The 25378-nt window shown below is 41.0% G+C and overlaps 1 protein-coding gene and 1 gene segment (V, D, J or C); both read right to left on the bottom strand.

Annotated features, from left to right (window-relative positions):
* Positions 1-2617: 2617 nt before the first annotated feature.
* LOC310906090 (T cell receptor beta chain MC.7.G5-like) lies at positions 2618-11111 on the bottom strand. The gene is made up of 5 exons (XM_083855126.1): positions 11004-11111; positions 6694-7029; positions 6295-6312; positions 5080-5186; positions 2618-3516 (listed from the first exon to the last, which is right to left on the bottom strand). The coding sequence occupies exons 1-5, from the start codon at positions 11038-11040 to the stop codon at positions 3490-3492; spliced, it is 525 nt and encodes a 174-aa protein (XP_083711252.1). The 5' UTR covers positions 11041-11111; the 3' UTR covers positions 2618-3489.
* A 3350-nt stretch (positions 11112-14461) lies between these two features.
* LOC310906089 (T cell receptor beta constant 2-like) overlaps positions 14462-25378 on the bottom strand; it is a 56202-nt gene continuing 45285 nt past the window's right edge. The window contains exons 3-7 of the C gene segment in view: positions 21684-21741; positions 19417-19752; positions 19018-19035; positions 17795-17901; positions 14462-16218 (exon numbers count right to left, since the gene is read on the bottom strand).

Here is a 25378-nt window from a genome sequence, read left to right as displayed (position 1 = left end):
TCTTTATCTCAAGCCACAAGTTTTTCACTTGAGCTTTTCCAATTCTCTCTCCAGTGCTGCTGGTGGAGAATGAGCAAGCAGCTGTGTGGGGCTTGATCCTGGCTGGGGCTAAACCATGACAGAGCCACAGACCACATCCTTCCTTTGCCATTGCTGTTTCTGTGTGATAGTCCAATTAGCTCTCAGAGTATATCCATTACCCCTCAATTTATAATCTCAAGACTTTTTTCCTATACTCAAAAAGGTAACACTTTTTTCCTTTATCGGTTGACTTTAGGTGAGATAATTTTTCACTTGGTAATGTCATGGCAGCGTTCATGCTGCTTTCCTTCTACTCTTTCTCTCTTCTGCCCCAAGGATGAGAAACTAACTTCAAGCTCACAGTTTGAAATTTTGGGTTTGCAATGAGAGTTAGTTGCTCACTATGGGCTGGTGTTTGTCCTTGTAGCTTGGTGTTGCTTGAGAGCGTCCTTCCTCCCAGGGCTTGTGACTCTGCCTATGAAAAGGCTTCATCTCAGAGTAAGAGCCAGCCTTCATTCTGCAGACTGTGTGAAGGGATGGGAACTGCTGGGGACAGGTAACAGGCTACATTTATCTCCATCCCTTACAAATTAGTGGTTCAGTCTTGTCTCACAAAGTGTTAACACATAGTTACCAACCAAACCAAGTACCTGCAGTAAACATTTTTTTCATATTGCTGTTTAATAGCTTTGTTTAAGTCTGTCTTGATATGAAAAATAGGCTCTAATGCACAGGACAAAATCCTTCAAAACAAGGTCATTCTATTCGGAAAATCACAAATTATTTTCTGTTGTTTTCAGATATCCCACATCTTCTGCCTCCAAATGTACACTATTGCTCCTCTACCTTTGTCTGCCTTATTTCTGCATCTATGCAGGAAACATTTATACAAAAAATGTATGACTCCATTCTTCATTTAGTCCTGTGTGAGCTTCCACTGAAGTAACAATGGTTTAACTTGTGGTGTGAGGTAGTAATGAGATGCAAAGTGGATGAAATATCTCCAGAAGTACTCTCCACATTTAATAATCCCTTGGGTTTATAGTTCATGCTGCACAGAAAAGGTCCCAACAAACATAGATTTACAGAAACACACTCTGGTTCTCTTTGCTTCTCCTCCACTACAGATAAGATTCTTCTCTTCCCTATCTCTCAATTGTATCCTTTTTACCCTCTCTCTAAGTTCTGTCTTTGTTTTCATTCTTGGTTTTCTTAGTTTTTATTGTCTTGTCTTCTTAGGCTTGCTAATTTTCCTTTTTACTCTTTTATTTGAAAGGTCAACACAATTTCATCATTCCTCATTGATTGTCTTGGCAGTATTTTCCTGGAAGATTTCCCCTCTTTTTGTCTAAAACTCTCCCCTTCATTCTCACTAGTTGGTTCTCTTGAAAATTATTAGAGACACATTGTAGCGAAGTGGCCTTACATGAATATCACCCTGAAGATATCACTTTGTCCAAAGTGATCTCCTGGATGGTCAGAATGAGGGATAACAGGCATGTGCAGAGCAGAACTTTGCTTCTACCCTTGGACCTAAGTAACAACCAGACCCAGCCCCATCACAAACATCCTCTGTCCAAAACACTCTTGGAAATGAACTTAATGAACAAAACCTTTCCTTTAAATATACTTCAATCCAAGAGGGGGAAAAAAATACGGAGGTATTATATGAGGCCAGATTAGTATCTGTCTCCCTTTTAAAGTGCTCTCTTTGCACAATCACATGTATTATAGCAGGAGTGTGTGGGAATGAGAATTTACAAGACTTGCAGCAAGCTTGGATAAAAAACAGGATTGGATTGAGCTGCTTGGTCTCAATTTCCGTGATTGAGAGATACGAATTCAGTGTGGGAACATTTTTCTTATTCCAGAATCTCAAAGGAAGTCTCTGTCATTTACCAAGTTATTTTCTTGCACACAACTGCTGTGTTGTGTCCCTCCTTCACACTTGTAGCTTGCCAGCTCCTAAACTGCAATGCCCAAGTTTGTCCTCTGTTCACTTTGACCAAGTTCTGCCATGACCACTCTGAAAGTCTGTGCATGTGAGAACAAGATTGATCTGGGTTTTTTTCTGACAGCTCTGATAATTGCAGCCATTTTCACCAAATGTCCCAATAAGTTATATCTATCTAAATGTGTTTCAGACTGAGCTAGAATTATTTTTTAATATTCCATTCTGCTGTGCTCCAGTCTATTCTGACTTCATTGAGCATGAATAATGAGGCATCTTGGGCAAAGAACCCATCACCAGAACCAGAAGATATCTCTGTTTGTCTTTGTTTCTCCCCCTGAAATGTGTCCCTATATACAAGCTTCTCACGATTCCCACTTGCCAAGAACTGTTCGTTTTGTTTCTTCTCCAAAGAGGAAGGGGACACCTTTCCTTAGATCAGGTTGTTCACATCTTGTGCATGTAAGAGCCCTTAAAGCCCTTTTGTGAAAATTATTTTTCAGGAAACCTTTTTCTGTTCTATTTGAAGCAGCCACGAGACAACGTAAGTAATTTCCATATTCAGAACACCAAATAAATCTCTTGGTTCAGGAGGATATTTTCTCCTGTTCTGAAGTATTTTGACGAGACGAAAGGCGTGAGAACCACAGAGCAGGAACAGTAACTCCATTTTACAGCATTATACCCATCTCTTCTCTAGCCCTGAGATACGGCTTTTTTCTTTAATGACATTAAAGAGGTATGGCAGATTCCTCTCAAGGCTGTCATCAGATGCTTTTGAAACAAATGCATTAAGTGGCAGGTGACTTTTAACATATTCACCAAATTTTTCTTAACTACCACAGTGAGTCTGGTGCCATCACCAATGAAATCCCATGGAAGGAGAAAGGGAAAGAAAAAGCAGCTTCCATGCCTCTGCCCAGACAGTGCCACTTCTCATCTGGCTGGAGTGCTGTTTCCTTCTCGGTCACCTCGGAATTATGCAGCTATTTTGGCTCAAAATCAGACCCTGGTGAGGGCAAGCCTCCAAAGCCTGCAGCCCTGCTCCACTTGTTGGTACACAGTCTAAGTACTCAATGAGTCTCTGCTGTTCCCATGGAAACTAAGATATTCCAGAGGGCATGATCTTTAATGTGCCTTCCCTTATGGCACTATTCATAACTGCAAATTGTGTGGTAGACATTATTACTACAGAAGACCACATTTATAAACAACAAATCATGCTTTTTCAAGGGAATTAAGTGAAAACTTTATTCCTAAATGAAGGAGATGAGTTCTCAGCCTCTGAGCTTTAAGAAGGTGCTAGTTTTCAAGACATGTTACAATAACACACGATACAGTCGGATATGGAAGTACAGGGAAAGCTCAGCAGTAATTACAACAAAGTGAAGAACAGGAAGACAACAGATAATTATAGCAAAATTACATTCTGAAGTTCTCAGAAACATGGATATTCTGCCATGGGAAGATAGAGAACTTGCTGTGTTCCTGCTGATGTGATGACAAGGGCTCTTCATTTATTCTCTGGATAACTTGACACCAGTCTGATTGAAAACAAAATGGAATAAAATAATAAGAACAATATAATACAAATGATAACAAGCACACCAAACAACACGAATAAGCACAGGAATTGGCTGGATGACCTTGTCCAAAGAGTTACCATCAATGGTTGAATGTTCAAGGGGTAACCAGTAAAAAAATGTTTCCCTCAAGGGTGTGCACAGGGACCAAAAGCATTTTTTCAGCTTTCATCAGTGTGTCATTGATACTGGGATCAAGTGCCCCCTCAGCAAGTTCAGAGATGACCCCAAGCTGTGTGGCCACTGATGTGTTTGAGGGAAGGGATGCCATCCAGAGGGCCCTGGACAGACTTTGAGAGTGAGCCCATGGGAACCCCCACCAATCCCACCTGCAGTTCTGTGTCCAGCTCTGGGGGCCCGGCACAGGACACTCATGGATGTGTGAGAGCAGGGCCACAGGAGACCCACAAAAAACAGCCACAGGGCCTCAGAGTATGAATACAGGCTTAGAAAACAGCCCATCTTCACATGGAGAGGAGGAGCCTCTGGAGAGGCCTGCCTGAGCCCTTTCAATACATGGCCCTGGGGGACTTTTGAGAAAAACACAGATGTTTTACCAAGGCCTGCAGGGACAGGACAAAGAGGCCTGGTTCTAAACTCATACAAGGCAGCTTCTGATTAAAGGAAGACTTTTGTTTTGATGAAAGTGGTGAGACAGTTTCCCAGGTTTCCCAGAGAAGCTGTGGATGTCCCACCCCTGGAAGTGTTTAAGGCTGGGTTGCATGGGGCTTGGAGCAACCTGGTCTAGTGAAAAATGGCCCTGCCCACTGCAGTGTGGGGATGGAACTGGACAATCTTTAAATGTTCTTTCTAGCCTAAATCATTCTGTGATTCTATTCTTGTGATGCAGAAAAGGACAAGTCTACCCCCTTCAGTATATCCTTGCAAAAGGACCAATAAATATATTTGAGATTGTCTTTCTCCTTGCCCTCAACTCTACCAGCTCAATGTTCATATACATCTCCCTGTTCTGCTTTTGAACAGACAAGTGCTGGGGTTTCTGCTGCTCTCACTGGATGTATCCTTCAGCCCCAGGAAAAACTTACTAATAAAAGACATTTACTGGCAGTTAGTTCAATTCATCCCATCTGTTCAGATTGATCCCACTGTTCTTTGTAGTTCTTTGTAAATGTTTGATCACATTTACCCACTGCATGACCTAAAAAAACCAGCTTATTATTTTCACTGCAGGTGTAAGCCCCTTTACAATGGTTGGACAAATGCATGATATATCTGCTATTTTCCTTATTTGCTTTCTGGGCAACTTGTTCGTAATTCTCATCTTTTTCATGGGTTTAAAGAGGAATGTGAGAGGGAATTTCTCTGCTAGATAGCATTGATTTTATTTGAGTTCTGGAAAAACAGTAAGAGAACACCCATCACTTGTGATTTTTTAAGCCAGACTGCAACAAAGCTTGGTAGAGCGCCTGCAGAACCAGCACACTTCTGAGAACAGGTTCAGCCTGCATCCACTGATCCTTGACTAGTGAGTAAGCCCAGCCTTCCAGGGGCACTCTGACTTACCTTGGCTGTCCACACCAGGCCACTCACCAAAACTGCATAGACCAAGGCTTTGCCACAGAGGATGAGGTAAGTGAGCTTCAGAGAATTCCCATACCGCAGGTACGAGTCTACAAGTCAAACAGCATTTGTGTATTCAGTTATCACCACCATCATCATCATGAGATGCTGCTTGTAATGGAGCTCTCATCAAATGAGCACCCTTGAAATCTTTAGCTAAGTGACATAAAGGAACAAGAGCCAAATGAGTGGCTCTGTTGACACCAGGGAACTGGGGATGTGACAGAACATAGACTCAAAGGAATGAAAGAGAAAGCAAGTCTAGGAAAGACATAAGGATTGGCTTTATGCTAGGAAAGTACTGAATTGCCACATCTCCTGATAAGTGGGGCTGTTAGTTCCCTGTTTAGAACACAAACAGGCTGAATCACAACTTCCGAATTTTTATTTTGTCTCATTATTACCAGTGGCCTGATGAGTTCTGATGATGTATCAGGAAGGTTTTACAAAGCACTAGAATGACATGGCTTCTAGAAGTTTTATTCTTGTAGATTTTTCACTTGTAAGTGTTTGCCATGGCATTGAGATACCAGCTGTGTCTTGGTGCACCCTCAAGATTCCTGAAGCATCAAAGAAGTTCTTGAAAAACAGGAGGGTGCACATATGTATCCAAAGGGGAAAGAAATGTAATTTTTAATATGAATATCCTCCATACATGAGAGCAGTGTGGAGGGGAATTGGATTTGTCATAAGAAGTGTTCTGAGACTGATACTAAGAAATATTCAGAATATCATATCCTGTGTCTTGATGTCAGAATCTTACTGGATAATTATGGATCATTTCTTTCATGGCTGAGAAAGAATCTTCCCCATGGAAGTCAGTTTCTAGGACTGGAGAAGATGATAAAGAGTAAATTATAATCTACAGGAAAATACCGTGATTTCTTCTATTTTCAAAATATATTGGAGAGCTAATGCCCAAAGCAGAGCTACATACACTATGCACAAACAACCCTCCCAAAACCTTGTCTTCCCGTTTTTAATGTTTGTTTTGTAATATCACATACAAATCCCTTAGATGTGAAAGTAGAAGCTATTCACACAGCAGATATCTCCCACACGTTGTCCTTAATGTCAGTAAAGCTGGAATTAAAATACACACTGATAATTGCCTGAGAGAAGAGGCAAAATTCTCTTTGCGTGAGAAGCCACACGTACCTTCTCTGAGTGCACAACCTGAAAGACAAAAATGAACTGAAAGTCATGTTTCTCTTCAAAACCAACAGAATACAGATTTTAGAAGTCTCAGTTTACAAAACACTGCCTCGTTCATATTACTACACACAAGGTGTTTTATGATACTGGGCCATTTACTCTACTACAGAGATTTCTCAGTGGAAAGCCAGAAGAAACTCTAGCTGTCCAATGGTAATGCAAGTACAGAGGTCCAGGAATGGGAAGAGACATATGCTAATCCCTACATATTTAGGTGTGTATTTGTGCCAGAAGAACACCCTGAAGGGAAGCTGTATATAGATGTGGTCCATATAATAACACACACCCTTTTGATTTGAGATTTCTGTCTCGTACAGCATGGTGAGAGAGTTTTTTACTCACCAGCATCACCATGGATAAATTTCTGCATTGATTGCATTGTTTCATTCTGAAAAAAACTGGCAACACACTCGAAGCGATTTGCGGGGTCGAACCACTGCCAGGCTGGAATCCTCAGTCGGCTGGTCAGTGAGTAGGTGCTGCCATTCTTTGTGGAGGACTCGTCTGTCCCCACCCCTTCGGTCCTTTCCACCCCATTCACCCTCCAGCGCAGAGTCAGGTGGTCAGGGTAGAAACCAGAGGCCAGACACACCAGCGTGGCCTTGCTCTTCTGCTGGATCTCCTGCTTTGATGGGGAAAAGATGGCCACAGCTGGAGGTATGATTTCCTCATTCTTCCCTGAAACACAAAGCAACATGGTCCAGAGCCTCCATCACTCCCTTCAATCAGAGCTCCCTGAAAATGGTCCTGACTTTGTGCCATGTTACTCCTGAGAGAGCTGGCCTTTCACCAGCTGTCTATTGGACAATTAATGTCTATTGGACAGGAGACCTCAGGAAAGTGGAGGGAATGGTTTTCACTCGTCACACAGGAACATAAAGATCTGGCCACAGAAATGCACAAGCACATGAATTTCTTCTATTGCCTCTGTCAGAAGAACAGAAAGCTGCAAAGAAGCTGAGCAATCAGATGGGCAGAAAAGTGCCCAGTTTTGCGGCAACGTCTGTGTGTGTAAAATTGTATTAAGAGATAGGAGAGTCTCTTAGAAGGCACAAACATCTTCAGCAAACTGAGTTACATTCCTGGAGATGGAGTTAAGACATGGTGGTCATTGCAGTGTTCAGAATGATACTGCCATTAGGTTACCCTACTTGGCCCCCATCTAAGAGATGATCTGGAAGGAGGAGCTGATCCTTCTCACTGTCTGAAGCGAAAAACACTTGAGGCAGATAACATGAATCTGCCAGGGACAGGTTTTTGCCTTGGGTCTTAACCAATCAATATTTAACAACATTAAACATGTCTTTATGTAGTTTAATTTCTAGGTTACTGTATGTATGAGAAGCTCTGATCCTAGGCTACACGTCTTCCCAAAATGATGTAAGATTCTATACACTAGCAAATCAAAAATTGTTCCCTGTCCTTACATGTTTAATACCTGATTGTAAGATTTATGAGAACAGACTTCAGTTAAAAGGATGTGCAAGGCAGCCATGAGAAGTTACTCAGAAGACAAGCAGTGACTGTTAAAGCAGGGGGTTTTACATATACTATATCAGAGAGTCTTTTTTACTCATCTAGCATGAGAAAGCCATGAGGTCTGTAGAGCAGTGCTGGAAAAAGAAATGCAGAGAAAACTGTGGAGCCAAAGAGAAAATAATTACTCCAGGGTGGGGTTTTTTGTATGAAAGCACACTGAATTGTAGATGTTTTTCCTGATGACCCTCTCCTTTGCTGAGGAAGAGAGGCAGAAGAATTAGCAGAAATCAATATCTTGCAGAGATCTTGTCCCCTAAGCCCTCATGTTTGCATTCAAATGGTGCCTTAATTGTGACCACCAGGGCTTGCTCTGCAAAGATCCCTGGGCTGCTTCTGTATGAGCTTGTACAGACTTTAGATGACCTGGATATTAAATAGAGAGAACTCCCTAGAGGGTTTAGCACTGTTCTTTTTTTTCAGTTGGTGTGTAGAGAGTTTGATGGCTTCTACTTCTCCCTTCAAGCACTTGGGCAGTACAATTTTTTTCCAATTCAAATATTATTTCAGAAAAATTCTTTGGCTAATTGCCTAAAAACCTAATGAATGAAGAGATGGAACCTGAGACAAGACAAGGGAAAAAGAAGAGATTGAATGGACTAAAGAAAGTAAGATACAAACAAGAAAAAAGATGAAAATATGTGAAACAGGGAGAAAGACAGAAAGAAAGATTGATAAACTCCTGAAACAATTGGAAAGACAAAGACAGCCAGAAAATCAGCATGCTTAAAATGGAATAAAGGGATTGGTAAAAGCAGAAGCTAGGAAAAAAAAAGTGTGATCAGCAGCCCATTGTGTTCTGGTTTTCCACACTGCTCATGATAGACTCTGCCACAAAGCTCAGTCACTTCCATGCATAAAGACATGCATTCCCTGTCACACCGACTTCACCCACCTGGGAGAAAAAGTACCTCAGTTCCTCCATTCTCATCACGGCAAGGTCAGTGTTTTAATTTCTTGTTATCTTTCACTCCTACTCTCATTTTAAAGTCATCTGTGTATATGCCACATATCATTAACACAATGGAAATTTTCCAGCAGCCTTCACACTGAGCACTTGGGTTAACAACAGCTCCTTACCTATAACTCAGAGCACAGTGCCGACTCCAAACTGTAGCTGCTGGTTTGCACAGCTGTACAAAGTCAGGCTGTAACCCCCAGTGTCATTATGCTCTTCCTGCCAGTCACATAGTGCCTTAAAATGGTACTCGGTAAAGAAGCTGGCACCAGGGAGTATTTCTACAGTATTTGCTATCAAATGGGGCAGTTGCAAATGGAAAAAGTACTTTGCCCCGGGATTCCAACACGCCCTGATATAGGTGATGTTAAATCCTTTGCTGGGATGGGAGAAAACAGAGAAAGAAAACGGGGAAAAAGAAGAGAGGAGCAAAGTAAGCTGAGAGAAAAATAATACAGTCTTGGCTGAGTGGTAGAAGTTGTGAGAAAGACTGTTAGCAGAAGCCAGCATCCCACAGCTACTTTAGACAGCCTGCCAAGCATCTGTGGAGAGGCCAGCAAAGTGGCAGCAAGATTACTCTTTCTATCCGTGATTCAGCACACAGGAGAATCCAGACTCTAGCTTTAAATGCTGCTATGGGTCATTACACAGATGAACTGCAAAAACCAGCAGACCAGAGGAGCATTTTCCATTCCCAACCTCTATAATATTTTCTTGGAGAATGGATGAAAATAAAATTATTTATTCCCTTCTCCCTTCATGAAGTTCCCAGAAATGAAAGACAAAGGCTGCAGACAAAAGGACGTCAACATCTGTGCCTGCAAATTCTACACTTCCTAATGGCACATCTCATTTTAGTAAGCAACTATGCATTAATCCTGTTCTCATGGCTGCAGGAAAAATTTTCATTATTAAGCTTTTCATTGAGAATATTCTTGTCCCCTACCCAGTATCACATAGATCACAGAGATCTGACTTCTTACTTACCTATGACCGTAAGTTTTGTCCCACTGCCAAAGGACAACTTCTCATTATTCACACTGTTTTGCAGCTGCAGAAAAACCTCTCCTATACTCCCAGACCTCTGAGCAAGCCTGTGGACTAACCCACCCCTCATGTGGTGCCCGCAGAAGAAGAAACATGGAGTACAGTTTTCTCAGGTCTCCTAGAAAGCAGGGCTGTAAGGGAACACTATCGTATGTGTGTCTAAAAAACTGAGATCAACATCAGAAATACTCTGTCCAGAGCCCTTTTGGTTCAGGCTTAGGTGAATCAGTTATTGGAGCTTCCACCATTTCTTCAGAGGATATTGATCTATTTATCTAGTTGTCATATCAGAATAATAGAAAACATTTCTTATTTGCCAACATTCCTTGAGATCTCCTTCTCTTTGAAAAGAAACATATGTTATTTTTCTGTGGTTCTCAGTGGCTATTTAGCACCTCTTCTGAATTGTAAGACCATTGTCCTTTGTGATCACCATGCTGGTGAGCCTGTTCAGTGGAAAGAAACAGGCTGTGCTGTGGAGAGCTATTTTATATATCAATGACATTAAAAGCTGAAGTTTTTAGTATTGCTTACTATATAGTTGAGCATTTATTTGTGCCTTCTTTTTTATTAATTAAAAAAGTTAGCACACTAGTTGTCCAAGGTATCTGAGATATCATGTTCTTTAATTTACCCTGGGAAGCTCCAGGGTATTTTGAGCCTGTATCATCTTGATTTTGTTTTCTACACCCCTTCAATATGTAACTGTAAGTCAGTTCTTTCAAGACAGCATTTCACTGACTTGTCCTTAATCATCTCACGCCCCAGCAGAACCAGTGTTATAGAGAGTAGCTGCATTTTTGGGAATTTTTGCATGTCTTGATCATTAGGACAACTTTTTTTTAATGTCATGCACATATTATTCATCGCATTCCTTATCCAAATTCTTTCTATGGACAGCATTTTCTTACTGAAAATGCATTCATTCAGTTCTTCAAAATCAAAGGTGTGTACCTACCTAGACTACTAAACTGTTCGCCAAAGCAGACTGGATTACAAGCACACCAGGAAAATACCAATTTAATAATGAATGGGAGGTTAATTATGATGTCCTCTGAAGAGAAAACATGGCATTTGCAGTGAATTAAAAGAGGAAACAAAAATTTCTTACCTATTACTGTAAGTTTTGTGCCACTGCCGAAGAGCATATTAGCACCAGTCACAGTGACAAAGTGATGTATCAGAAGCTAAGGGAAGGGATGCACTGCACATGCCTTGCTATCAGCGCAAGCTACAGAAACCATTACAGTTTTGGGAATCCCAAACTCATTGTCTGTCTGAGGTGGTGCACCATTGGCAGAGAACGAAACAAATGCCTTTGTTTTCCCTTCCATGGCAGGCCAGCTGTCTTGGATAGTCTTTCAGGATCCCATTCATTTTTCTGATTGGTTAAAATCATCCACACAAAGAGAGCCCAGAAAAATCTATTGACTGGTCCTAGACAAACCCTTCATATCCATTAGGAAGAACTGCAGTAACACACTGGGGAGAAGGGTTAGAGGGAACCTTTGTTCTCACAAACATGAGGCAGTCTGCAGATAGGGGTGGATTATTTAAAAGACAAAACCTCAACACATTTTATGTAGTGCCTCTGAGAGATACCTGCTACATGTCAGAATTTTTCTAACACTTGTGTCACACTAAGAAAGAACCATTTTGTCATCTCTTGCAAACATTGGTACATTAGGACAAAATAATAATTCCAGCTTTGCATGGTTGATAGGCTTTAGGTGCATCTGCAGTCAGATTGGTTTGCTGAAAATTAATTTCAATTATCTCAGAAATTCCTAGCTTTCTTCCAAGAAAGGGAAGGCTCAGTTCTCCGATGATGGAAGTAAGTCCCAGCACACAAGTCCATTAAGAGAAACCAAGGCAGAGCACGCCTGCTCTGCTGCACAATTCTCTGCAGCTGCCTTAGCAGGCTCTGCCACACGGCTCATGAACCTATGGGTTTTTGTAAAGGCTTCCTGGAAAATGTATCATCGTGACCCCCCCCCAGTTGCCACAATGATACAGCCTGGTACAAAAACAATCCCACCCATGACTCCACCCCCTGTTTTTGTCAACCAGGAAGGATTGCCATAAGTGTCTGTGCTGGTTTGGCTGTGGTAGAGTTAATTTCTTTCAGAGGGGCTATTGTGGGGTTGTGTTTTGGGCTTGTTCTAAAAATACTGTTGACAAGACAGAAATGGTTTTGTTATTGCTAAGCAGTGCTCACACAGCGTTCAAGGGCTTTTCTGCTCCTCATACCACCATGCTGGCAAGGGCAAGGAGGCTGGTGGTGCCTGGGAACTTGGGAGTAGGGACAGCAGGGGCAGCCAATCCCAACTGATCCAAGGGATGGTCCATATCCTATGGCATCATGCTCATTATGTGAAAGGCATGAGAAGGGGAAAGAAGAAGGAAAAGAGAGATATTTGGAGTGATGGTGTTTTCCTTCCCCAGTCACTGTTATGTGTGATGGGCCCCTGCTGTCCTGGGAAAGGCTGAACACCTGCCTGCCCATGGGAAGTGGTGAATGAATTCCTTGTTCTGCTTTGCCTCTGTGCACAGGTTTAGCTTTACCTCTTAAACTATCTTTATGTCAAGCCACGAATTTTTCTCTTGAGCTTTTCTAATTCTCTCGCCAGTGCTGCTGGTGGAGAATGAGCAAGCAGCTGTGTGGGGCTTGATCCTGGCTGGGGCTAAGCCATGACAGAGCCACAGACCACATCCTTCCTTTGCCATTGCTGTTTCTGTGTGATAGTCCAATTAGCTCTCAGAGTATATCCATTACCCCTCAATTTATAATCTCAAGACTTTTTTCCTATACTCAAAAAGGTAACACTTTTTTCCTTTATCGGTTGACTTTAGGTGAGATAATTTTTCACTTGGTAATGTCATGGCAGCGTTCATGCTGCTTTCCTTCTACTCTTTCTCTCTTCTGCCCCCAGGATGACAAACTAACTTCAAGCTCACAGTTTGAAATTTTGGGTTTGCAATGAGAGTAAGTTGCTCACTATGGGCTGGTGTTTGTCCTTGTAGCTTGGAGTGGCTTGAGAGCGTCCTTCCTCCCAGGGCTTGTGACTCTGCCTATGAAAAGGCTTCATCTCAGAGTAAGAGCAAGACTTCATTCTGCAGACTGTGTGAAGGGATGGGAACTGCTGGGGACAGGTAACAGTCTACATTTATCTCCATCCCTTACAAATAAGTGGCTCAGTCTTGTCTCACAAAGTGTTAACACATAATTACAATCCAAACCAAGTACCTGCAGTAAACATTTTTTTCATATTGCTGTTTAATAGCTTTGTTGACGTCTGTCTTGATATGAAAAATAGGCTCTAATGCACAGGACAAAATCCTTCAAAACAAGGTCATTCTATTAGGAAAATCACAAATTATTTTCTGTTGTTTTCAGATATCCCACATCTTCTGCCTCCAAATGTACACTATTGCTCCTCTATCTTTGTCTGCCTTATTTCTGCATCTATGCAGGAAACATTTATACAAAAAATGTATGACTCCATTCTTCATTTAGTCCTGTGTGAGCTTCCACTGAAGTAACAATGGTTTAACTTGTGGTGTGAGGTAGTAATGAGATGCAAAGTGGATGAAAGATCTCCAGAAGTACTCTCCACATTTACTCATCTCTTGTTTATGCTCCGCAGAAAATTTCCCTGCAAATACAGTTTCCCATAAACACACCCCGGTTCCCTTTGCTTCTCCTCCACTACAGATGATCTTCTCTTCCCCATCTCTCAATTGTATACTTTTTACTCTATCTCTGTCTTTGTTTTCATTCTTGGTTTGCTTTTCTTAGTCTTTTTTGTCTTGTTTTCTTAGGCTTCCTAATTTTCCTTTTTACTCTTTTCTTTGAAAAGTCAACACAATTTAATGATTCTTCACTGATTGTCTTAGGCAGTATTTCCCTCAAATTTTTCCCCTCCTTTTGTCTAAAACTTTATTCTCACTATCTGATTCTCTTGAAAATTATTAGAGACACAGGGTATTTGTAGAGAAGTGAACTTACATGAATATCACCCTGAAGACATCACTTTGTCCAAAGTGGGCTCCTGGATGCATAGAATGAGGGATAACAGATGTGTGCAGAGCAGAATTTTGCTTCTACCCTTGGACCTAAGCATCAGGACCATTCAAACATCCTCTGTCCAAAACAATCTTGAAAAAGAGCTTATTGAACAAAACCTTTCCTTTAAACATACTTCAATCCAAGAGGAAAAAAAAACCCACAGGAATTATAAAAGCCTTGATAGGTATCTGTCTCTCTTTTAAAGCGCTCTCTTTGCACAATCATCTGTATAATAGCAGGAGTGTGTGGGAGTGAGAATTTACAAGACTTGCAGAAAGCCTGGATAAAAAACAGGATTGGATCTAAATGTGATTCAGACTGAGCTAGAATTATTTTTTAGTGTTGTAGTAACATCCATGGACGGCAGGGACTAGGAACTTTGCAGACTTGAGATATTTTAGAAACACGTGGCTTTATTACAAGGGTTGTGAGTAAAGAGGGCCTGCTTTCAGCCACCAACCTTGGCTGAAGCAAAGCCCTAAAGAGAGAAAGGGGAGAGGAGAAGAGAAGAGAAGAGAAGGGAGAAAGAGTAAGAGAGTGATCACCTTGTTACAATACATTATATCTCTTTTTGTGTTGAATATTCTAATTTAGTGACCAACCAGTGCAAAATACAAAACCTACAAACTTTGCATGCAGCTTATAAGAACTACTACATTACCATGTCATTTTATATTCTAAACTCTAAAGACTACTTTTCTTATCTGTTTTCTCCCTGATGCCTTTGGCAGAGTGGAAAGGCAACATTCCTGAGTCCTTTTGTTTTCCTGTCCTTCAACCCATCTTCAGCTAATCACTGTTTTCCTGCATCCCATGCCCACATCTCAAAGCTGGCTTTCATTTCTATTTCACTCACAGGTTTTACATCTGCAGTATTTCTTACCATACAATCATATCCATAAGTCTTTTGTGTCCCACCTGTGTCCCATTCCATTCTGCTGTGCTCCAGTCTATTCTGACTTCATTGGGCATGAATAATGAGGCATCTTGGGCAAAGAACCCATCACCAGAACCAGAAGATATCTCTGGTTGTCTTTGTCACATGCCGTGAAGTGTGCTGCTTTGTACAACCTTTCAGGATTCCCACTTGCTGAGGACTGTTCCTTTTGTTTCTTCTCCAAAAAGGAAGGTGACACCTTTCCTTAGATCAGGTTGTTCACATCTTGTGAAGATCTTGTAAGACATCTTGAAGCACTTTTGTGGAAATTATTTTTCAGGAAACAGTTCTCTGTTCTGTTTGAAGCAGCCACGAGACAACGTAAGTAATTTCCATATTTAGAACACCATATAAATCTCTTGGTTCAGTAGGATATTTTCTCCTGATCTGAGGAATTTTAAGGAGATGAAAGGAGAGCAGGAACAGTAACTCCATTTTACAGCATTATACCCATCTCTCCTCTAGCCCTGAGATACGGCTTTTTTCTTTAATGACATTAAAGAGGTATGGCAGATTCCTCTCAAGGCTGTCATCAGATGCTTTTGAAACAAATGCATTAAGTGGCAGGTGACTTTTAACATGTTCACCAAATTTTTCTTAACTACCACAGTGAGTCTGGTGCCATCACCAAGGTAATCCCATGGAAGGAGAAAGGGAAAGAAAAAGCAGCTTCCATGCCTCTGCCCAGACAGTGTCACTTCTCATCTGGCTGGAGTGCTGTTTCCTTCTCAGTCACCTTTGAAATATGTAGCTATTTTGGCTCAAAATCAGACCCTGGTGAGGGCAAGCCTCCAAAGCCTGCAGCCCTGCTCCACTTGTTGGTACACAGTCTAAGTACTCAATGAGTCTCTGCTGTTCCCATAGAAAGTAACATATTCCTATAGAAATTGTCAGGGCATGATGTTTAATGTGCCTTCCCTTATGGCACTACTCATCACTGCAGGTTGTGTGGTAGACATTATTACTACAGAAGACCACATTTATAAACAACAAATCATGGTTTTTCAAGGGAAAAAAGTGAAAACTTTATTCCTAAATTAAGGAGATGAGTTCTCAGCCTCTGAGCTTTAAGAAGGTGCTAGTTTTCAAGACATGTTACAATAACACACGATACAGTCTGATATGGAAGTACAGGGAAAGCTCAGCAGTGATTACAACAAAGTGAAGAACAGGAAGACAACAGATAATTATAGCAAAATTACATTCTGAAGATCTTAGAAACATGGATATTCTGCTATGGGAAGATTGAGAACTTGCAGTGTTCCTGCTGTTGTGATGACAAGGGCTCTTCATTTATTCTCTGGATAACTTGACACCAGTCTGATTGAAAACAAAATGGAATAAAATAATAAGAAAAATATAATACGAATGATAAAAACAACACCACCAAACACCAAACAACAAGAACAAACACAGGAATTGGCTGGATGACCATGTCCAAAGAGTTACCATCAATGGTTGAATGTTCAAGGGGTAACCAGTAAAAAATTGTTTCCCTCAAGGGTGTGCACAGGGACCAAAAGCATTTTTTCAGCTTTCATCAGTGTGTCATTGATACTGGGATCAAGTGCCCCCTCAGCAAGTTCAGAGATGACCCCAAGCTGTGTGGCCACTGATGTGTTTGAGGGAAGGGATGCCATCCAGAGGGCCCTGGACAGACTTTGAGAGTGAGCCCATGGGAACCCCCACCAATCCCACCTGCAGTTCTGTGTCCAGCTCTGGGGGCCCGGCACAGGACACTCATGGATGTGTGAGAGCAGGGCCACAGGAGACCCACAAAAAACAGCCACAGGGCCTCAGAGTATGAAGACAGGCTTAGAGAGCAACTCATCTTCACATGGAGAGGAGGAGCCTCGGGAGAGGCCTGCCTGAGCCTTTTCAATACATGGCCCTGGGGGACTTTTGAGAAAAACACAGATGTTTTACCAAGGCCTGCAGGGACAGGACAAAGAGGCCTGCTTCTAAACTCATACAGGGCAGCTTCTGATTAAAGGAAGACATTTGTTTTGATGAGAGTGGTGAGACAGTTTCCCAGGTTTCCCAGAGAAGCTGTGGACGTCCCACCCTGGAAGTGTTTAAGGCTGGGTTGCATGGGGCTTGGAGCAACCTGGTCTAGTGAAAAATGGCCCTGCCCATTGCAGTGTGGGGATGGAACTGGACAATTTTTAAATGTTCTTTCTAGCCTAAATAACTCTGTGATTCTATTCTTGTGATGCTGAAAAGGACAAGTCTACCCCCTTCAGTAAATCCTTGCAAAAGGACCAATAAATGTATTTGAGATTGTCTTTCTCTTTGCCCTCAACTCTACCAGCTCACTGTTCATATACATCTCCCTGTTCTGCTTTTGAACAGACCAGTGCTGGGGTTTCTGCTGCTCTCACTTGGTGTATCTTTCAGCCACAGAAAAACTTACTAATAAAAGACATTTACTGGCAGTTAGTTCAATTCATCCCATCTGTTCAGATTGATCTCACTATTCTTTGTAGTTCTTTGTAAATGTTTGATCACATTTACCCCCTGCATTTACCCACCTCAAAAAAACAGCTTATTATTTTCACTACAGGTGTAAGCCCTTTTACAATGGTTAGACAAATGCGTGATATATCTGATATTTCCTTTATTTACTTTCTGGGCAACTGGTCCATAATTCTCATCTTTTTCATGGGTTTAAAGAGGAATATGAGAGGGAATTTCCCTGCTAGATAGCATTGATTTTACTTGAGTTCTGGAAAAACAGTAAGAGAACACCCATCACTTGTGATTTTTCAAGCCAGACTGCAACAAAGCTTCGTAGAGCACCTGCAGAACCAGCACACTTCTGAGAACAGGTTTAGCCTGCATCCACTGATCCTTGACTAGTGAGTAAGCCCAGCCTTCCAGGGGCACTCTGACTTACCTTGGCTGTCCACACCAGGCCACTCACCAAAACTGCATAGACCAAGGCTTTGCCACAGAGGATGAGGTAAGTGAGCTTCAGAGAATTCCCATACCGCAGGTACGAGTCTACAAGTCAAACAGCATTTGTGTATTCAGTTATCACCACCATCATCATCATGAGATGCTGCTTGTAATGGAGCTCCCATCAAATGAGCACCCTTGAAATCTTTAGCTAAGTGACATAAATGAACAAGAGCCAAATGAGTGGCTTTGTTGACACCAGGGAACGGGAGATGGGACAGAACATAGACTCAAAGGAATGAAAGAGAAAGCAAGTCTAGGAAAGACATAAAGATTGGCTTTATGCCAGGAAAGTACTGAATTGCCACATCTCCTGATAAATGGGGCTGTTAGTTCCCTGTTTAGAACACAAACAGGCTGAATCACAACTTCCGAATTTTTATTTTGTCTCATTATTACCAGTGGCCTGATGAGTTCTGATGATGTATCAGGAAGGTTTTACAAAGCCTAAAATGACATGGCTTCTAGAAGTTTTATTCTTGTAGATTTTTCACTCGTAAGTGTTTGCCATGGCATTGAGATACCAGCTTTGTCTTGGTGCAGCCTCAAGATTCCTAACGCATCAAAGAAGTTGTTGAAAAACAGGAGGGTGCACATATGTATCCAAAGGGGAAAGAAATGTAATTTTTAAAACTAATATCCTCCATACATGAGAGCAGTGTGGAGGGGAATGGGATTTGTCATGAGAAGTGTTCTGAGATTGATACTAAGAAATATTCAAAATATCATATCCTGTGTCTTGATGTCAGAATCCGTTGGATAAGTATGGATCATTTCTTTCATGGCTGAGAAAGAATCTTCTCCATGGAAGTCAGTTTCTAGGACTGGAGAAGATGATAAAGAGTAAATTATAATCTACAGGAAAATACCATTATTTCTTCTATTTTCAAAACGGAATCATATAGGAGAGCTAAAGCCCAAAGCAGAGCTACGTGCAGTATGCACAAACAACCCTCCCAAAACCTTGTCTTCCTTTTTTTTTTTTGTTTTTGTTGTTTAATATCACATACAAATCACTTAGATGTGAAAGTAGAAGCTATTCACACAGCAGGTATCTCCCACACGTTGTCCTTAATGTCAGTAAAGCTGGAATCAAAATACACACTGATAATTGCCTGAGAGAAGAGGCAAAATTCTCTTTACGTGAGAAGCCACACGTACCTTCTCTGAGTGCACAACCTGAAAGACAAAAATGAACTGAAAGTCATGTTTCTCTTCAAAACCAACAGAATACAGATTTTAGAAGTCTCAGTTTATGAAACACTGCCTCATTCATATTACTACACACAAGGTGTTTTATGATGCTGGGCCATTTACAATTCTAAAGAGATTTCTCAGTGGAAAGTCAGAAGAGACTCTAGCTGTCCAATGGTAATGCAAGTACAGAGATCCAGGAATGGGAAGAGACATATGCTAATCCCTACATATTTAGGTGTGTATTTGTGCCAGAAGAACACCCTGAAGGGAAGCTGTATATAGATGTGGTCCATATCATAACACACACCCTTTTGATTTGAGATTTCTGTCTCGTACAGCATGGTGAGAGAGTTTTTTACTCACCAGCATCACCATGGATAAATTTCTGTGTTGATTGCATTGTTCTATTCTGAAAAAAATTGGCAACGCACTCGAAGCGATTTGCAGGGTCAAACCACTGCCAGGCTGGAATCCTCAGTCGGCTGGTCAGTGAGTAGGTGCTGCCATTCTTTGTGGAGGACTCGTCTGTCCCCACCCCTTCGGTCCTTTCCACCCCATTCACCCTCCAGCGCAGAGTCAGGTGGTCAGGGTAGAAACCAGAGGCCAGACACACCAGCGTGGCCTTGCTCTTCTGCTGGATCTCCTGCTTTGATGGGGAAAAGATGGCCACAGCTGGAGGTATGATTTCCTCATTCTTCCCTGAAACACAAAGCAACATGGTCCAGAGCCTCCATCACTCCCTTCAATCAGAGCTCCCTGAAAATGGTCCTGACTTTGTGCCATGTTACTCCTCAGAGAGCTGGCCTTTCACCAGCTGTCTATTGGACAATTAATATCTATTGGACAGGAGACCTCAGGAAATTGGAGGGAATGGTTTTCACTCGTCACACAGGAACATAAAGATCTGGCCACAGAAATGCACAAGCACATGAATTTCTTCTATTGCCTCTGTCAGAAGAACAGAAAGCTGCAAAGAAGCTGAGCAATCAGATGGGCAGAAAAGTGCCCAGTTTTGCTGCAAGGTCTGTGTGTGTAAAATTGTATTAAGAGATAGGAGAGTCTCTTAGAAGGCACAAACATCTTCAGCAAACTGAGTTACATTCCTGGAGATGGAGTTAAGACATGGTGGTCATTGCAGTGTTCAGAATGATACTGCCATTAGGTTACCCTACTTGGCCCCCATCTAAGAGATGATCTGGAAGGAGGAGCTGATCCTTCTCACTGTCTGAAGTGAAAAACACTTGAGGCAGATAACATGAATCTGCCAGGGACAGGTTTTTGCCTTGGGTCTTAACCAATCAATATTTAACAACATTAAACATGTCTTTATGTAGTTTAATTTTTAGGTTACTGTATGTATGAGAAGCTCTGATCCTAGGCTACACGTCTTCCCAAAATGATGCAAGATTCTATACACTAGCAAATCAAAAATTGTTCCCTGTCCTTACATGTTTAATACCTGCTTGTAAGATTTATGAGAACAGACTTCAGTTAAAAGGATGTGCAAGGCAGCCATGAGAAGTTACTCAGAAGCCAAACAGTGACTGTTAAAGCAGGGGATTTTACATATACTATATCAGGGAGTCTTTTTTACTCATCTAGCATGAGAAAGCCATGAGGTCTGTAGAGCAGTGCTGGAAAAAGAAATGCAGAGAAAACTATGGAGCCAAAGAGAAAATAATTACTCCAGGGTGGGTTTTTTTTTTTTTGTATGAAGGCACTATGAATTGTAGATGTTTTTCCTGATGACCCTCTCCTTTGCTGAGGAAGAGAGGCAGCAGAATTAGCAGAAATCAATATCTTGTAGAAATCTTGTCCCCTAATCCCTCATGTTTGCATTCAAATGGTGCCTTAATTGCAACCACCAGGGCTTGCTCTGCAAAGATCCCTGGGCTGCTTCTGTATGAGCTTGTACAGACTTTAGATGACCTGGATATTAAATAGAGAGAACTCTCTAGCGGGTTTAGCACTGCTCTTATTTCCTTTCACTAGTTGTGTAGAGAGGTTGATTGCTTCTACTTCTCCTTTCTAGCACTTGGGCGTTCTGATTCTTTTTCCAATTCTAAAATTATTTCTGAAAAATTCCCTGGCTCATAACATAACTGAGAGGAGGACACAAGAAAACATTAAAACCCAAAATGAATACTGCTTTCCAAAGGAAAAAAAAAAAATGGAATGCAGGAGCAAAGGCAAGTAAAAAGGATGGCAGAAAGAATGATAAAACTACTGGATAGAAAAAGAAAATGAGGATGTTAGAAATGGAATAAAGGGTAAAAGCAAGAACTGGAATAAACATCTGATCAGCAGCCCATTGTGTCTGGTCTTTTACACTAGTGGTTTTAATCCCCACCTCTATATTTTCTTGGACAATCGGTGGAAAAAAATTATTCCCCTCTCCCTTCATGAAGTTCCCAGAAATAAAAGACAAAGCCTGCAGACACCGGGATCTGAAAATCAGTGCCTGCTAAATCTACACGTCCATTATGGCACATCTCATTTTAATAAGCAAGCAATAATGCATTAATCCTGTTCTCATGGCTGCAGGAAAATTATCATTATTAAGCTTTTCATTCATTCATTGTCCCCTACCCAGTATCACATAGATCACAGAGATCTGACTTCTTACTTACCTATGACCGTAAGTTTTGTCCCACTGCCAAAGAACAATTGCCCGTTATTCACACTGTTCTACACCTGCAGAAAAACCTCTCCTATACTCCCAGACCTCTGAGCCAAGCCTGTGGACTAACCCACCCCTCATGTGGTTTCAGCAGAAGAAACACAAAGTACTCAGATCCTCTAAAAAAACATATCTGTAAGGGAACACCACCAAATGTGTGTCTAAACAGCTGAGATCAAGATCAGAAATACTCTGTCAGGGGCCCTTGTTATTCAGGCTTAGGTGAATCAGTTGTTGGAGCTTCCACCATTTCTTCAGAGGATATTTATCTATTTTTCTAGGTGTCATATTAGAATAATAGAAAATATCTCCCAAAGGCAGACTGAATAATTTCTTATTCTCATCTAAATAGCCATATTTCCTCTTAATTTTTTCAACATTTTGAATATTTTCCACTCATAAAATAAATGCCTTTTATTTTACTTGCAAAATTATTTTTACTATATATCATAGTTTCCTGGTCCAATCTGCCCTTTTTAGAAGTCCCTACATATGCCACCTTTGCCTGGAAGGCTTTCCTTGGAAGGAAGTCTCTGCTTTTATTCTCTGTTCTCCCTAGGTGATGATTATTCAAGTTCACTGCATAAATGACTACGGTCAATGCGGGGTGAGTGTATTGATTTTCATCAGCTCAGGCACCTCAGATAAACTTTGGAACTAAAAAATTTGCTGATTGCTGATTTTTTTCTTATGGAGATTGAATTATACCACTTGTTATCAATTTATTCTGTAGTGGCACAACATGGTACAAATATCTGAGGCATCAATTCTTTGAACTCCAGGAGCAGCACAAGGAGAAGAAGAGATCACCATCATTTTTTCAGCATCTGAGCAGCAGCCTTTTCCCAAGATTTGGACAGTCCAAATCCATAAATGTGGCTCAGAATAAAACATTCCCCAAGATCTCCTTCCCTTTGAAATGAATCATATATTCTCCCTTCTGTGGTTTTCAGTGGCTGTTTAGCGCCAATTCTGAATTGTAAGACCATTGGCGTTAATGATCTCTTTATCATGGTGAACCTGTTCAGTGGAAAGAAACTGGCTGTGCTATGGAGAGCTACTTTCTATAACAACAAGCACTTAAACAACTGCAGAGAGATTTTATTATTGCTTATTCTAAAGTCGAGTATTTATTTGTGCCTTCTTTTTTTATTAATTAAAAATGCTAGCACACTTGTTTTTCCCAGGTACCTGAGATAACATATGTTTTAATTTACCCTGGGAAGCTCCAGGGTATCTTGAGCTTGTATCATCTTGATTTTGTTTTCTACACCCCTTCAAAATGTAACTGTAAGTCAGTTCTTTCCAGACAGATAGACAGCATTTCACTGACTTGTCCTTAATCACCTCTAGTCCCAGCAGAAGCAGCGTTATAGAGAGTAGCTACACCTTTGTGGAATTTTTACGTCTTGATTCATTAGGACATGACATAATGTCATGCACATATTATTTATCCGATTCCTTATCCAAATTCTTTTTATGGACAGCTTTATTTTTTACAGAAAACTCATTTTTTGAGTTCTCCAAAATGAAAGGTGTACTCATACGTAGAGGAGTACACCTAAAGCACCCAAATGAAGTGGACAGGGTTACTAGCACACCAGGAGAGTACAAGTTTCATAATGAAAGGGAGGATAGTAATGAAATTATCTAAAAGAAAGACATGGCATTTGAAGTGAATTAAAAGGGGAAATAAAATTTCTTACCCATTACTGTAAGTTTTGTCCCATGGCCAAAATTCAAACTCTCACCGTACACAGTAGCAAAGTGATGTATCATAAGCTATGTGAAGGGATGCACTGCAGCTGGCTTACTATATAAAAGCAGAAGCCTAAGAAATCATTTCTGCATTTGGAATTCCAAACACTCAATCTCTGTCTAAAAGGGTTTGACAGAAAACCAGCTTGAAATCAGATGCATAATCCGTAGAATTCATAAAAGCATTTTACGGATTTGTTTGATACTTTGTCTACATTTCACCCCAAGTTTTTTTTGACACCTTACTCCAGTCTCCATGTTACGTCACTGATTTTATCTTCTGTTCTCATTTTGCACATCTCAAAAACAAGCAGACACACCCAGAGGACATCACTGTCTAGGAATAGAACTTCTCTACAATTAGAACTTCCCCACTGTCAGTCTTGTAGTCCAAACATTGTGATGCCTTCTTTTCTGTAACTTGTGAAGCTAATAATCAAATACTACTTGCTTTGTGGTGTTCATAGTCAAAAGCAGGTGGTGCACCTTTGGCAGAGAACTGAAACAAATGCCTTTGTTTTCCCTTCCATGGCAGGCCAGCTGTCTTGGATAGTCTTTCAGGATCTCATTCATTTTTCTGATTGGTTAAAATCATCCACACAGGAAGAGCCCAGAAGAATCTGTTGATTGGTCCTAGACAAACCCTTCATATCCATTAGGAAGAACTGCAGTGATACACTGGGGAGAAGGGATAGAGGCAACCTTTGTTCTCACAAACATGAGGCAGTCTGCAGATAAGGGAGGACTATTTAAGAGACAAAACCCCAAGACATTTTATGTGCTGCCTCTGAGAGATACCTGCTACATGTCAGAATTCTTTTTCTAATGCTTGTGCCACACTAATGATATAAACAGATGTGCTGCCTAATTATCCAACCCAAAAAGAAAACTCAAACAAAATAAATTATAACAGCAATTTTAATTTTAGCAGCTTAAAAGTTACAATAGTTTGCAAATAGTAAATAATATATATTGGTTCTTAATAATACAAGAGCAAAAGATTTTCCGCGGGGTACCTACCGTGGGGTTCGGAGCAGGACCTTGATCTCCTGTTCCTTGTACAAAGCCAAAAATATCTCGTTAGGATTTTTATAATCTATGTAAATCTATGTTAACACCCCTTTCCACCTATTTTCAATTTGTAAAATTTACGTCACTGGCCTTATCTCCGCCCATCACCACTTCTACTGCACATGCTCCACCATCCCCTTTTTGGGGGTCTACCCACCTCAAGGTGTCACATGTGAGGAAGGCTCAAAGTCTTCCTCCCTGCCTGATTGATGACCCCTTGACTTACACATGTGTATTAAGTTGCTGTTACATAATTCTAACCTATATAAAGAGATCCAAATAGCTCCATGGTACTGTGAGATTATAATTTTATTTTAATTAACATTTTTCTGGATTTCACCCAAAACTTTCCCATCTCTGAACAAATATAGCTTCCTTATCTTAGTCTTTTCCTGCCATCCTCCTCTTAATTTGAAAATCTGGAGACGAGAGGAGACTGTCCTCTGCCTTCTCCTCAAAGTTACATTTTAACTTTAATTTTACTATTTTAAAATTTGATTACTGTTTCAATTTCATCAGCACAAATCACACTTATTTATCACACTAAGAAAGAACCATTTTGTCATCTCTTGCAAACATTGGTGCATCAGGTAAAAAATAATAACTCCTGATTTGCATGGTTGATAGGCTTTAGGTGCATCTGCAGTCAGTTTGGTTTGCTGAAAATGAACTTCAATATCTCAGAATTTCTTAGCTTGCTTCCCAGAGAGGGCAGGCTCATTTCTCAGATGATGGAAGTAAATCCCAGCAGACAAGTCCGTTAAGAGAAACCAAGGCAGAGCACGCCTGCTCTGCTGCACAATTCTCTGCAGCTGC

This window comes from Zosterops lateralis, assembly GCF_965231275.1.
Source record: "Zosterops lateralis genome assembly, chromosome: 2".
Classification (NCBI taxonomy): domain Eukaryota; kingdom Metazoa; phylum Chordata; class Aves; order Passeriformes; family Zosteropidae; genus Zosterops; species Zosterops lateralis.
The sequence above is the reverse complement of the archived record's forward strand: the minus strand, read 5'-3'. Positions and strand labels throughout refer to the sequence as shown.